The sequence below is a fragment of the Notechis scutatus genome, chromosome 16 (genome assembly GCF_049901735.1).
Source record: "Notechis scutatus isolate UNSWTSFEM ecotype Mainland chromosome 16, rNotScu1.2, whole genome shotgun sequence".
Classification (NCBI taxonomy): Eukaryota; Metazoa; Chordata; class Lepidosauria; order Squamata; family Elapidae; genus Notechis; species Notechis scutatus.
Window position 1 is genome coordinate 5,636,710 of NC_142024.1, and position 13,291 is coordinate 5,650,000.

At 54.0% G+C, this 13,291-nt stretch overlaps 1 protein-coding gene across 15 annotated transcripts in view; it reads right to left on the bottom strand.

Moving 5' to 3' along the window:
• Positions 1 to 231: 231 nt before the first annotated feature.
• The window catches only part of CASZ1 (castor zinc finger 1), a 275,840-nt gene continuing 262,780 nt past the window's right edge, over positions 232 to 13,291 (bottom strand). For 6 of the 15 annotated variants that reach the window (XM_087944733.1, XM_087944729.1, XM_087944732.1 and 3 more), the window contains 8 exons: positions 11,702 to 11,824; positions 11,012 to 11,332; positions 10,100 to 10,298; positions 9,782 to 9,953; positions 5,985 to 6,133; positions 4,178 to 4,412; positions 3,060 to 3,350; positions 232 to 1,510 (listed from right to left, as the gene is read on the bottom strand). In XM_087944733.1, coding sequence (XP_087800859.1) covers positions 318 to 1,510; positions 3,060 to 3,350; positions 4,178 to 4,412; positions 5,985 to 6,133; positions 9,782 to 9,953; positions 10,100 to 10,298; positions 11,012 to 11,332; positions 11,702 to 11,824 — 2,683 coding nt within the window. In that variant the 3' untranslated portion in view covers positions 232 to 317. Of the gene's footprint in view, positions 1,511 to 3,059; positions 3,351 to 4,177; positions 4,413 to 5,984; positions 6,134 to 9,781; positions 9,954 to 10,099; positions 10,299 to 11,007; positions 11,333 to 11,701; positions 11,825 to 13,291 lie in introns of those variants that run through there. The other 9 variants (XM_087944740.1, XM_087944739.1, XM_087944741.1 and 6 more) reach the window with 4 other exon arrangements.

The following is a 13,291-nucleotide window of genomic DNA, read 5'->3' on the forward strand; positions in this document are numbered from 1 at the left end:
CACCCCAGCCCACCCTATCGCCAGGATGTTGCTCCTGCTCCTGCTGCTGCTGCTGCTGCTTCCGCCTCTCCGGCTCCGCCGTGTCTCCGTGTCGTGTGTGGTCCGAGATATCAGTGCTTCCCTCCGCCTCTCGCGCACCTTCTGGGATAGAGTCCGCTTTGCTGCTTGCTGGCCATTCTAGCATTCGTTCTTGCCTCTCCCCTCAACACAGCAAGGTTTCCTGTTCATGCAGTTTTGTTTTGTGTGTTTTGTTTTTTTGCTTTCTCCGCTCGCCAAGGCCAAACCCCCAGGCCCACCCGCTGCTGTGTGGCTGCTCCTTAAGGAGCTGAGGCTGGCTCGCCGGAAGGCATGGAAGTGTCACTGGGATCCGCAGTGGAGGAAACGGCCTCCTGCAGTTCACTAATGTCTTTTGCAGGCGGGCCCTCCGCGTCAGGGAGCGACTCTTCCGAATCGGTGTTCAGATCCTCTTCCTCCTCGTCCTCCTCCTCCTCTTCGTCGTCCTCCTCGTCCTCATCCTCCTCGTCCTCCTCCTCCTCGTTCATTTCCTCCTCTTCATCCTCGTCATCGTGGGAAGAGTCATCCTCTTCTTCCACGTTGCCGCAGCTGGCCAGGAAGAGCTTGCTGGCGGCAGGGGCCTGGCTCTCTGCCGGGACGGAAGGGAGGCCGCCTGTGTCCCCGAGGGGCTTCTGGCTGAGGTCCATGGAGTCGTTGAGCCCCACGCCTGCTGCGTTCTGCAGGAAGAAGAGGGAGCTCTTGGCGTCTGTGCTCAGGTTGAGGGAGCTGTCCAGGTTGACAGAAGCGCTCTGGGCCTCGTACTCCATGGGGGTGGCGGAGAGACCCTCGGGCCCCGGAGAGATGGCCGGCAGCTCCCCCCGCTCCTGCTTCTCGTGCTTGCGCTTGTGCGAGTCCATCTGCGACATGCCCACCACGGTGTGCTTGCACCCGGGGTAGGTGCAGTGGAAGTGCGAGCACTTGAGTTTGTATTTGCACTCGGGCACTTCGCAGTCCACGCTGGAGCTGAACTGGCAGAAGCCGGCGGCGCTGATCACGTCCTGCTTGCCGTGGTGCTTGCGGTGGGCCGTCACTTTGGTGCTGTCGGTGCAGCGGAAGCCGCAGCGCAGGCAGTGGAAGTGCGTGCTGTTGCCGGAGAACTGGCAGTCGGGGAAGTGGCAGCTGAGGGAGGACTTGAAGCGCTTGAAGTCGTCCAGCACCAGGTTGTCCACCCGGTCGTGATGCTGGGCGTGCTTGTACATGTGGGTGCGCCCGCAGAATTTGTACCCGCAGTTCTCCCGGGTGCAGTGGTAGTGCGTGACCTTGAGGGAGAACTGGCAGTTGGCGTCTTTGCAGTCCTCGTACAGGTCGTAGCGCCGAAAGCCCTCCAGCATCATCCCCTCGTCCAGCATCTTGCGGGAGGAGGGGGTCTTGCGGCGCTTGCCAAAGGGGGACATGTCCTCAATGATCCAGAAGCGCTTCTTGGCCCCCGCAGCCGTTGGCATGGTGATGGTGTTCCCTGAGGAATAAAGGCAAGAGATTGGCATTGTGGAGACGCCAACTCCCCTTTTCTTCCAGACCCCCCTCATGTTGGGTGATGTGGACTTTTGCTTTCATTGCCAGGTTGTGGTAGAGCACACTCCAAGTCCCATCTCTAAGCGGAGTGGTCTTGCGAGACCCAGGAGGGGCGGCTCCCCTACGGGATGGAAGTCAGGGGTCCTTGGGGCTCTCTGAGCTGGCTTGTTTTCTTGCACACGTTTCATGGCCCTAACTAGGTAACATGTTCAGTGCTAGTAGAATATAAAATGAGTGCAAACTCCCTTCCCTCCTAGCACTGATGATGTTGCTAGTTGGGTAATGAAACGTCTGCAAGGAGAAGCACCAAGGACTCCTCATGTCAACCCTGAGCTACATATATTCTTTCTTTCTTTCTTTCTTTCTTTCTTTCTTTCTTTCTTTCTTTCTTTCTTTCTTTCTTTCTTTCTTTCTTTCTTCTTTCCTTCCTTCCTTCCTTCCTTCCTTCCTTCCTTCCTTCCTTCCTTCCTTTCTCTTCCTTCCTTCCCTCCTTTCCCATTGGTCCTAGCACTGATGATGTTACCTAGTTGGGTCATGAAATGTCTGCAAGAAAACAACTAAGCTCAGAGAGCAACAAGGACATCAAACCTGATCTACAAATATTCTCCTTCCTTCCTTCCTTCCTTCCTTCCTTCCTTCCTTCCTTCCTTCCTTCCTTCCTTCCTTCCTCTATTTCTCTCTCTCTCCCTCTTTCTTTCCTCTCTCTTCCTTCCTTCTCTCCCTCCCTCCCTGTCTTTCCCTTCCCTTTGGAACTAGCACTGATGATATTACCTAGTTGGGTCATGGAATGTCTGCAAGAAAACAAGCAAGCTTAAGAGAGAACCAAGGACCTCTTGTTTGAACCCTGAGCAACAAATATTCTCCTCTATTGGAATGGGAAGTCCTCCTGAGACCTGGATGGTCCCAACTCAACTAACCTTTTGTAAGGTTTTGAAGGGCTGCTTCCTACTCCACTGCCATTTTGGAAGTACGCAGACAGGCTGGCCATTTTTGGAGCCTCACGTCTATCGACAACTGGCCAATGTGTCAACTCGTAAATCATTCCTATGCCTGTTTCCAAGTTGCCGTAAGAAGAAGGAAGGGGGGGAAAGGCCTGAGGGAGCAGTGCGGCCGATGAAGGCCAGAAGCACATTCCACGCTTATCTTGTGGAGATTGTAGCCTAGGCTACCGGATCTTCTGCCCGTGAAAATCCTTCATTGGAGAATGTGATTGATGCCACCCAGCCCTGTCAACATGTTTGGAGAATCTGATATATGACACACTCAGGGGGGGGGGAAAACAAAGTCATAGGTGATAGGAAAACACGTGTCTCAGAGTTGGCTTCATATGGGTTAGCGCCGGACATGTTGCTCCTAATAAATCTTTTGAATTCTTTTGAAGCTTGGCTCAAGGCTCATAACTTAATTAGGGCAATCGCTGGAACCCTGACACAAGGATGCTGGGGGAGAAGGATATTGGGAGTAGTGCTACGAAAAAGTGGAGATCGGATTACCTGCTGCATCCTGCACTAGCGGGACGTCGCTTTTGACTGGACTGGCAAGGATGGGTGAGAGCCCTGTCGAGCTGGCGGTGGGCAAGGCAATGCCCCTGCTGGATCCCAGGGTGGCACTTAGCAGAGAGTATGAGACACACGATGGGGAGAAGAGGTAGGGCAGGGAGGGGAGGGGAGATCTGAGCAGGGCTTGTGAGAAAGAGGGAGGCAGAGATGGTGGAGGAGGTGCATTGTGGCTAACATCGTCACCAGCAGCAGCAGGAGGAGGAGGAGGAAGAGCAGCCAGGCAGCCTGGAGAAACGTGGAAAGAAAAAAAATAGGAGGAAAAGAAAAACCACCAGAGGGGAAAAAAAGGAAACAGCCCCCAAAATAAGACCCCCCTGAGAAGTGTCAGCCACACGATGAAAAATGGAGGACAAATTCACAGGTACGATGACAGAACCAGAGCAGAGGAGAAGATGGAGAAGGGTGATGAGTAGCAGCAGCACAGCAGCAGAGCAGCAGAGGGAGGGTCTCCATGAGGGCAGCTGGACCACCCCCAACCGGGGCAGGCAGGCAGCAGGTCTTCCAGGGAGACAAGAGGGCTGTGTGTGTGTGAATGGTCAAATGGGAAGTCAGGGAAGGACCGGCAGCTTCTTGGGCCTGGCTCATCCGGGGAGGCCCGTGGCATTCCCTGGACAGGGGTGGCGGTGGTGGTGATGGACACTCCAACCGCCTCCCGGAAGGTCAGGTCCTTCAGCCGCCTCTCGGGGGCCATAGGCCTCTTTTGCAAGTGATTCATTGGAGGGGAATGTTAATCAGTGCAACGCTGGAGATTTTCAGTCAAAGGCATCGACTTTCTGTCCCCGGCAGCCTCTTCGGGGGGCCCCGCTTGGCTTTTCCGAGCCCTCAGAGGCACCCTGGCACCCTGGCGTGTCTCTTCCACAAATCCCTCGTCCCACCTCAAGAAGAGTCCATGCGGGAGGCCACTCAAGAGCCCTCCACGTTTGGCAAAGAGGACCGCCTGACCCAGAGGGCGCAGCTTCTCGCAGAGTCCCAGCCCGGAGGCGGGGCGCTGTATGTGTGTGTGTGTGTGTGTGTTTTGTGTGTGTGTGTTTTGTGTGCAGTAGGACACTCACCTGCCGAGGTGCTCTCGTTGCCCACCGGGGTGCTGGAGCAGCTGCGGTCCATGTTCGAGGACTCTGAGGAGATGGCGCCAGGGCTGCATCCCGTGTAATCCAGGTACTCCTCCGTCTCGGGGTCCATCAAGCTGGGGGCTCCCTGAAAGGAGGCAGGATTCCCTGATGAAGCCAGGCTGGGGGCCAGGCTGCTTACTTGTGGGAGGCTGTCATTCCTAGCAGTGTGGCCCACCACCTGCAGCAAGACAACGGAAGGGGCAGGGGTGACTTTGGGGGGGGGGGGATCTGGCTGCTTTCTGCCTCTCTTCCTGAAAGCAAAGGAGCCGCAGGCATTCCTTCCTCTCGTTAGGTGGATCCTAACCTCCTGCCCTGCATGGTGTGTGTGTGTGTGAGAGAGAGAGAGAGAGAGAGACAGAGAGACAGAGATAGAGACAGTCTGAGGGATACAGAGAGAGATATAGACAGAGACAGAGAGTCCAAGAGAGAGAGAGACAGAGAGAGAGAGAGAGAGAGAGACAGAGACAGAGTGAGAGACAGAGACAGAGAGAGAGAGAGAGAGTCGAGAGAGAGAGAGAGAGAGACAGTCAGAGAGAGGAGAGAGAGAGAGAGAGACAGAGCCCGAGAAAGAGAGACAGAGACAGAGAGTCCAAGAGAGACAGAGACAGTCCAAGAGAGAGAGAGAGAGAGACAAAGAGACAGTCTGAGAGACAGAGAGAGATATAGACAGAGACGGAGACAGAGACAGAGTCCAAGAGAGTGAGAGATAGGAGAGAGACAGTCAGAGAGAGAGAGAGAGAGAGACAGAGAGAGAGACAGAGCGTCCTGAGAGAGAGAGAGACAGAGACAGAGACAGAGAGTCAGAGAGAGAGAGAGACAGAGACAATCCAAGAGAGAGAGAGACAGAGAGAGAGAGAGACAGTCAGAGAGAGAGAGACAGAGAGAGAGAGACAGAGACAGTCCAAGAGAGAGAGAGACAGAGGAGAGAGGAGAGAGAGAGAGAGAGACAGAGACAATCCAAGAGAGAGAGAGACAGGAGAGAGATAGAGACAGTCAGAGAGAGAGAGAGACAGAGAGAGAGAGACAGGGAGAGAGAGAGAGACAGAGAGAGAGACAGAGGAGAATGAGAGGGAGAGAGACAGAGACAGAGTGAGAGAGAGAAACAGACAGAGACAGAGCCCGAGAGAGAGAGACAGAGAGAGACTGAGACAGCAACAGAGACAGGAGACGCTGCACAGCCCTTTCCATGCAGGAAAGAAGCTGAGTATGTAGCAACAATCCTGAGCTTTAGCCTGAAGCCCGAGAGCTTGTGTTGCACTCCTGAAATTCGGGGTGGGGTTGTGTATTTGCCCCTCCAGAGGCCTGTGAGAAACCGCTGAGGGGAATTGTGACTTTTAATATCCCACAAAGGAAAAGACAGTCAACGCACGCGGGTGGTAATCCCATTAAGCCACGTTTCATTTCTTGAGCTCTAACTGAATTTGATTTCGTTAAAACCAGAACTTATGTTGGGGTCCAGGCATGGGGGACTTTTTTGGGGGGGGGGGGCACTTCGCCCCTCATGTCCACTGCCCTCCAAAAGCCGCTTTCTGGGATCCTGGCAGGTTTCACCGCTTCACGAGAAGCCACTCCTGGTCCTACCCACCCCCTCGAACGCGGGTCAGGAGGCCTGGGGGGGCAGCTGCTGGTGGAAAGCGGGGGGCAGCCAGAGCTGGATGGCCCACACAGCCGAGGCTTTCCTGCTTCCAACTGCTGTCCCTGAAAACCCCGAAGCCCTGGGACGGAGAAGCAAATCCTCCGGGAGAGTCACCTGAGTGGGAACGCGGTCAAAGTTCTTCCCCAACATCCGCCTCATGTGCTTCCGGGCGTGGGACGTCATCTGATGCTTCAGCAGAAAGGAGAACTGGCAGCCCTCACGGATGCAGTGGAAGTGGCTGTTGACCTGGTTGTATTTGCAGCCTGGAAGGGAGGGGGAAAGATTTACACGTCGCACAACGATGGCAGCCAACGTCTTGGGAGTGGGGAGCAGACGGGGTCAAAGTGGTGGGATTCAAAAAATGTTTTTTTTACTACCGGTTCTTGTGGGCGTGTCTTGGTGTGCATGGCAGGGGAAGGTTACTGCAAAATCTCCATTCTGTCAGGATGCCAGCAATCACCCTAATTGAATCATGATTCTCGAGCCAAACTTCAAAAAACTTCAAAGGATTTATTAGAGGCGATGTACTGGCACGGCCCTGTAGGAAGCCAACTCTGGCAATACCTCATTTACAGTCCCCTGTGACCCTGTTTCCCCCCTTCCTCCCCCCTGGGTGTCTCATAAACCAGATTCTCTAACTAAGCACGCTCACAGGCTGGGTGTCATCAATCATGTTCTCCAATTAAGTATATTCATGGGCAAAAGCTCTGGTATTTTAGTTACAAACTTTTAAAGAGAAGAGTTGGAATGTACTTTTGCTTGCCCCCCCCCTTTTTATGGCAACTACTAAAACCCCTCCCCACCCCCCTAACCTGCTTTCCAGTTCCGTTCTCCTGGGCAGGGCAACCCAAGGAGACCCAGACGATCAGCTGGTATTTCCTGGGACCTGGTATTTCCACAATTTGGGAATGAAACTCTTTCCCCCTCCTGAGAATTTGCCTCCCCACGGTTGCACCAACATCCGAAGGGGGCAAAGACGGATGCCTCCCCCACCTCACAAGAGAAAATCAAAGCAGGGAGATCCCTGAAAGGAAGATCGACCTGGGATCCAGCCCTAGATGGACCCAGGCTGAGCGACATGTGTGTCTCCACCCGCTCACACACACACACACACACACCCGCGGCCTGTCTCCTTTGTGGTGGGCGCGAAGGTCGACCGAGAGGGACATTTCTGAGATAACTCAAATGACTTACCGAACGACCGAAGTCAAACCCGCTGCATTGAATTTATTAATTGGCAAGGTTGGACAATTTAAAACGGATCAGTTTTTTAAAGGGTTTAATTGGAAAGCCGTTTTAAATTTATGAAAATTACCGAAGCCAGGGGCCGTCTTAAAAAGTGGCATTCCTTGTTTTCCCACAGAAAGAGAGAGGAGAGGAGGGAGGAGAGAGAGAGAGAGAGAGAGAGAGAGAGAGAGGAGAGAGAGAGAGAGAGAGGAGAGAGAGAGGAGAGAGAGAGAGAGAGAGAGAGAGGGGAGAGAGAGAGAGAGAAGGAGGAGAGGAGAGAGAGAGAGAGAGAGAGAGAGAGAGAGAGAGAGAGAGAGAGAGAGGCCCTCTTGGATGCTGCCTGCTATAACTTTTATTTAATTATTTCCAAGATTTATTAGTTGCCTTATAGCAAATACTCTCTCAGCATGACATACAATGAAAACACAAATAAAATCCAAAATCCATATACATCTCGTCAGAAGCGGCATAATAAAGCCATCAATTAAAAAGCAGCGGAGGTTAAAAAACAGGCACCAGCCGTCCGTGTCCCCCCCCCCACACACACACCCTCCTCTTCCCTCCCCACGACAAGCTCCGTAGCCCACCCGAAAGCTGGAGCGGCTTTGAAATGCAACCTGCCAGGGAAAAGGCGGGCATAAAAGGCCCCTGTGGTTTTCCCCCACCCCAAATTGTTGATGGACTTGGGGTGTATTTTGGGGGGGGCAATGGGATGAATTAATGGATGCAGAAGCCACGGGCTCTTCCAGCCACGGAGGGCTCTCCTGCCGCGCTTGACCGCAGGTCTGTTTACAAGCTAGCCTGCCAACCGAGCTTTGCCACCGGAAGGGCATTGCCCAAAGGATCTGGAGATCCTCTCCTCCTCTCCCCCCCACACAATGCCCCCTCCCTCCCTCCAGCCCTTGCTCTCTGCTCTGCTGGGGGTGAGTCCGTCCAAGATGATTGGCAGCAGGCAGGTGAGCCCAGGCTTGCTTGTTGCTGGGGCAGCCGAGGGTCGGGTATCCTTGGCTGGTTTTGCGTGGCCCGGCGATGTGCCGGACAGTGGCAGCCAACCGCCAAGCCTCTTGGCCTTCCCGAGCCAGGAACCAGGTGAGGGCTGGCCCAGGGCCTTGTTGTCGTGTTGCCCCGGTTACAAGCTGTGCCTTGGGATCATCCCCAGGGCTGAAATGCTTGACAAAGGACAAAATGGAGTCTACGTGCAGATCCTCAAGTCATCCAAAATCGGGGTTGCCCTCAAAGCTGCTTTTCCAAAAAGGCCAATGGACTTTTCTTTCGTTTCGGTTTTGGTTTTCTCCAGAAAAACTGAAGAAGCTTCTTGCAGGAGAAGCCAAACGTTTTCAAAAGAAAAAAACAATATTTCCATTTTGTATTGGAAATACAAAATGGAGTAGCCCTTTTCTTCCACCTCTCCTGTCCTTTTGAATCGTCTGGGGTGTTTTTGCGCATAACCCTTGTCCCATCCACACCAGAGGTGGGTCTACAGCCGGTTCTGGAGAACCAGTAGTGGAAACATTGAGTCGTTCAGAGAACCCGCCAGTCCCTTCTATTCTCTGCCTCCCATTGAGTCCCAGCTGATCGGCTGGGTTTCCTTGGGTTGCCCTGCCCAGGAGAACGGAGCTGGAAAGCAGGTTAGTGAGGTGGGGGAGGGAAGGGGGATTTTGCACTAGCCTTCCCCTGCCACGCCCACCAAGCCACGCCCACAGAACCGGCCGTAAACATGTTTGAATCCTACCCCCGATCCACAGCCTTGAGTGGGGTTTAGAAGGGGGGCAAGGATGCCAGGCATGCGAAGGGCACCCCATCCTTCCAGAACCCTGCGGTATCTAGAAGTGGCAGGTGAAAGGAAGATTTGGGGTCCCTCTGAGCCTCCCCTGACGAGCTGTCTCCTTTTCTCTTGCAGGAGAAAACTTGCAGTGAACTGGGGCAGGAGGGGGAGGCCTGGCCCCACCTTTATGACTGGCCAACGCAGCTGCCAGCCACACCCGCTGCCTCTATGCAATGCTGGGCGCTTTGATGTGCCTCTGCTTCGCCAGGGAGTTGGCATTCAGAAGAGGCAGGGTCGCCCTCACTGCCAGCAGAGGCCCAAGCTGAAGGCGGGGCCACCTGGGGAATCCTGGGACAACAATATATTTCTATTCTAGGATGTCCCGGGTGAGCCTCGCTGTGAAAACCGGGCTCTTGGCACAAAGGACTAGCAAAGAACGGCGGAGTGGTTTCCTACTTTTCTCTTCTCCATCCTCGGGATGCGACGGCCAACGGGGTCCAAGAAAGGGTTTGTGCCCCAGTCCAGGAGAAGGAAAGACAGGCTGGTGGGCTCGGCCTTGCCCGGCGTCACAGCCCGGGATACTTAATATTTGAGCTCCAGCTGCTTATCGGGGAAGGAGGAGGAGCAGCTGATCCAAGGGACGACTTCAAGTTGAATAAAACGAGCGTCCGGCTGAACTCGTACGATTCCACCACCAAACTAAATTCAGGCTAAACTAGAATACAATGAATCCTTTGAGGAATCGAGTTTGTTTTATGACGACTGCATTGCTTGCAACCTGACAGAGAGAAGTTGGGGCGGGGGAAACCCAGCGGGCCTGCTTAAGCTGCGTGAAGGAAAGCTGGAAGGGAAGGCGAGCGAGCGAGCGGTGGCTCATCGATGTGTGTCTGTCCCGTCCCGTCCCGTCCCGTCCGCTTACCCAGCCTGCCGCATTCTTCCCGCTTGGTGAAGTACTTGAAACCGTTGGCGGCTCTCCGCTCAGCCTTCTCGTGCTTCTTCACGTGCCACGGCAGCTTGGTGGTGATGTTGGTCACGAAGAAGCAGCCGGGGCGAAGGCAGTGGTAATGCCCCCGCATGCGGAACTCACAGTGCTGCAGGCAGGAGAGGGAGGGAGGGAGGGAGGGTCAGGCTTGTGAGATAAGCCCCTCCCCCATTTCCAGGCCCCCGTGTTCCAGGAGATCCTGCATCCCAGCCCCTCCTGTTCTCTCTCTCCCGGGACCCTCCGTGGGGGTCTTACCTGGTTTGGGCAGAGACACTGCAGGGAGTAATAAGCGAACTGATCGCGCACGTTCACCAGGTTGTTGTTGGGGTTGATGTGGTCGAGGCAGTGGGACTCGGCCTTCCCCGAGGTTTTGCACACGTATTTGCAGTTCCCAAAGAGACAGTGGAAGTGGAATTTGTTGGCATACTTGCAGTCCGTGGCCAGGCAAGGATCGCTGGAGGAGAGACCCAAAATGAGCCCTTCGAGGCTAACAGGCACGGTGTTGTGGCCTGTCGGCTGGTGGCTCCTCCAGCAGACAAATCAGAGGAGGAGGAGGAGGAGGAGGAGGCGTGGGGTCACCATCAAGGCAACCTGGGAGCCCTGAGGGGGAAGAGGGAATGGAGCTGGCAGAGAGACAAAGGCGGGGCCTGGGCGTCAGCCCTCAGATGGCGTCAGCCCTCAGATGGAGACTCCCAGGCCTGGAGGTGGCTGATGAGGAAGAGGAGGAACAGCCGGGTCCAGTGCCTGACTGCGGATGCACAGAAGGCAGTGGAGAGGAGAGGAGAGCAGTGGAAATCAATGGGCCGGTCCTTGGGAAGGAATAGCTACCGCCGCTAGTGAAGCCCCACCAGACTCTGGGGATAAAAGGCAGGGGGCAGAGATGAATAGATGTGGGAGACAATTATTTATCTTCCGGATGGACAGACTTGTTATCCTGAGAGATAAATTTTTTGCCGCCACTCCTAATAAAGGAATCTTTTGAGTTCACTTCAGAGGGTTTGTCGTGTTTGGGGAGCTGGGTCAGAACAGACGGTTGCCGGCTTCCCCTCCCGGAGCACCCTAGCCAGTTGGGGGCATCCCAGTGGCCAAAGAGCCTCCCTTGGACACCTCGAGCCCAGGTCACCAACCCCTGGATCCCAACATCGTCCGTCCAAAAGAGCCACTCACTTCTCTTGGAACTGGAGGAAGCCTGGCTTGACCTGTGGCTTGGCGTTCTCCAGGGAAGTGGTGGCCATCGGGGAGGTGGCCAGCCCGGGCCCCGAGACGGGAAGCTGAGACATGGTAGAAGCCAGCTGTTTCCAGGCCAGGAGCGTGGGAGCGGACGGCACGCTAGCCGGACACGCGGTGGGCCCCTCCGTGGCCGAGGCCAGAATGGCGGACGTGGCGGATGGAGAGGAAGGGGGGATGGAGGTCTTGTTCTCTGCCGGAGTCGGGAAGGTGTGCTCGGAGGTTCCCTTCGCGGCGCCTCCTTCTGTTCGGAAATGGAAACTACAGAGAAGAGTGAGGAGAGAGAGAGAGAGAGACGGAGAGGGAGAGAGAGATTCATCAGCCATAGACGCGGACAGCTAGAGCAGCTCATTCAGTCGCCCTGTTTAGGCATCGCTTAGTGGTCTCCTGCTTGTTTCTAAACAGGGGTGCTTCTGGCGAATTCCTAAGACTGATTCTGGGCAGCTTCACAGAAATTAAAAAACGCCTTTATGACATACAGGGTGACATTCATCTCAGGGAGCTTCAGCTTCACCTGCCAATTTAGGGGGCTGCCCAAAACTCCTGGATCTACACCGGGGTCCCCAAACTTGGCAACTTTATGACTTGTAGACTTTAACTCTTTAAAGGGAAGCGATGCCTGGGACTTACTTGGCGTGCTTCACAGCTCCATCCACGGTGCTGAAGAGCGCACCGCACTCTTCCACCACGCAGTGGAAATGCACCTTGTGAAGGAAGTCGCACTGGGCGTCGCAGAAATCCTTAGTGCCAAACCTGCCAAAGGAGAAGAGGAAGCCTGAAACTCTGCAAGCACTTGCTCTGCGGGCCCTTGCACCCTGGATACCCTCCCCCCCCTCCAGTGGTTCAGGCCCTTCCTCCGCCCAACCTGGACCTTCCCAACCCCCAACCCCTCCGCTCCGGCCTGCAAAGCAGCCTCTGCCCCCTTGGTCCAGAGTCCCCCCCTCCTCCTCCCCATTTTAAAGACCCCCTTCCAATCCTTCCGCAAGCGGGCAGGAAATCTTCGTTCCTGGCTTGTCTTTGAATGGGGCGACAAGGACGCACGCTTCTTCCTCCTCGGGCTGAAGCATAAAGGCCCCGACTGATCGGGCAGATAACGGGCGGGACAAAGAGCGGGGAAAGAGGAGGCCTGCTGGACAAGGAAGAAGCCCTGCTATAATTTCCTAGGAGGGTCAATCTTTTAATTAACTGTTTGGCTTTGAACTGGCTGGATTTAAATACATTTGCATACTGAAAAACACAAGAGATGAAGGTGTCCTTTTTACCGAAAGAAAGCAACGCCATCTCTCTCTTTCTATATATATATATTCTGATTTGGAAAAAAAATTAGCCTTTTATTATCATGGCTTTTTTTTTTATAAAGCAGCCTGGGGTTGATTTTAATTTTTATTAGCTCGATACCCATGCTTTGCTACGAAACTATGTCGTCCGGCTTAGTTTTTGGGGAGGAGAAAAAAGGGGGAAAAAAATTCTGCCTCTGCCTACCACCATCCATCGGGATTCATCTGGCTAGTGTCCTGTCAGTGTGGGAGAGAGTTGAGGTCTGTTTGGAAACTGAAGCAGTATTTGCTGTGTGAGCAAGAAGGAGACAGCAAGGAGCCTGGGCACGGCTTAGCTCAACTGTTCTGTACTAAAGCTGCTTGGTGCTGTGAAACTGAAACGGAAACTCCTCTCCTCCGCTTGCGTTTTGCCTTTGGAAGAGATTTTTTTTCAGGTGGGGAGGGGGAGTAGAACTCCTTAGCATCAGAGCGTGTTAATAATAATAATAATATAGGAAATATTAATGGCTCTGATGGTCATTTTGAAAAATCCTTTCTTAGTGAGCACCTAAGAGGAACATACGGGCTAAATTTCAAGTTGGTAGGCTTTATAGTTCTGGAGATTTTGTGATGATGCATGAGTGGTATTTCGCTTTTATACAGAGAGAGGTTAGTTCGGCCTTCCTGGGGAGTAAGGCAGCTGTGAGGCCCCACATCTGGTTGTAGAAGGCTCCTATCTTCAAGGAGAGGCTTGTAGTGTCGCACACACAGAAGTTGTGCGCAACTTCACCGAATCTGGGAAAACCGAATCACTTTTCAAAAGGAATCTCGATTTCTCCTTCTGCAGAGGAAGCCAGTTGACTGGCCTTAATCAAACAAGAATAACCCACCAGAAATGAAGAACTCAGCAAACTTAAGAAAGAGATTGGACTACCACTGGTCTGAAATGGTGTAGGGTTTCCTG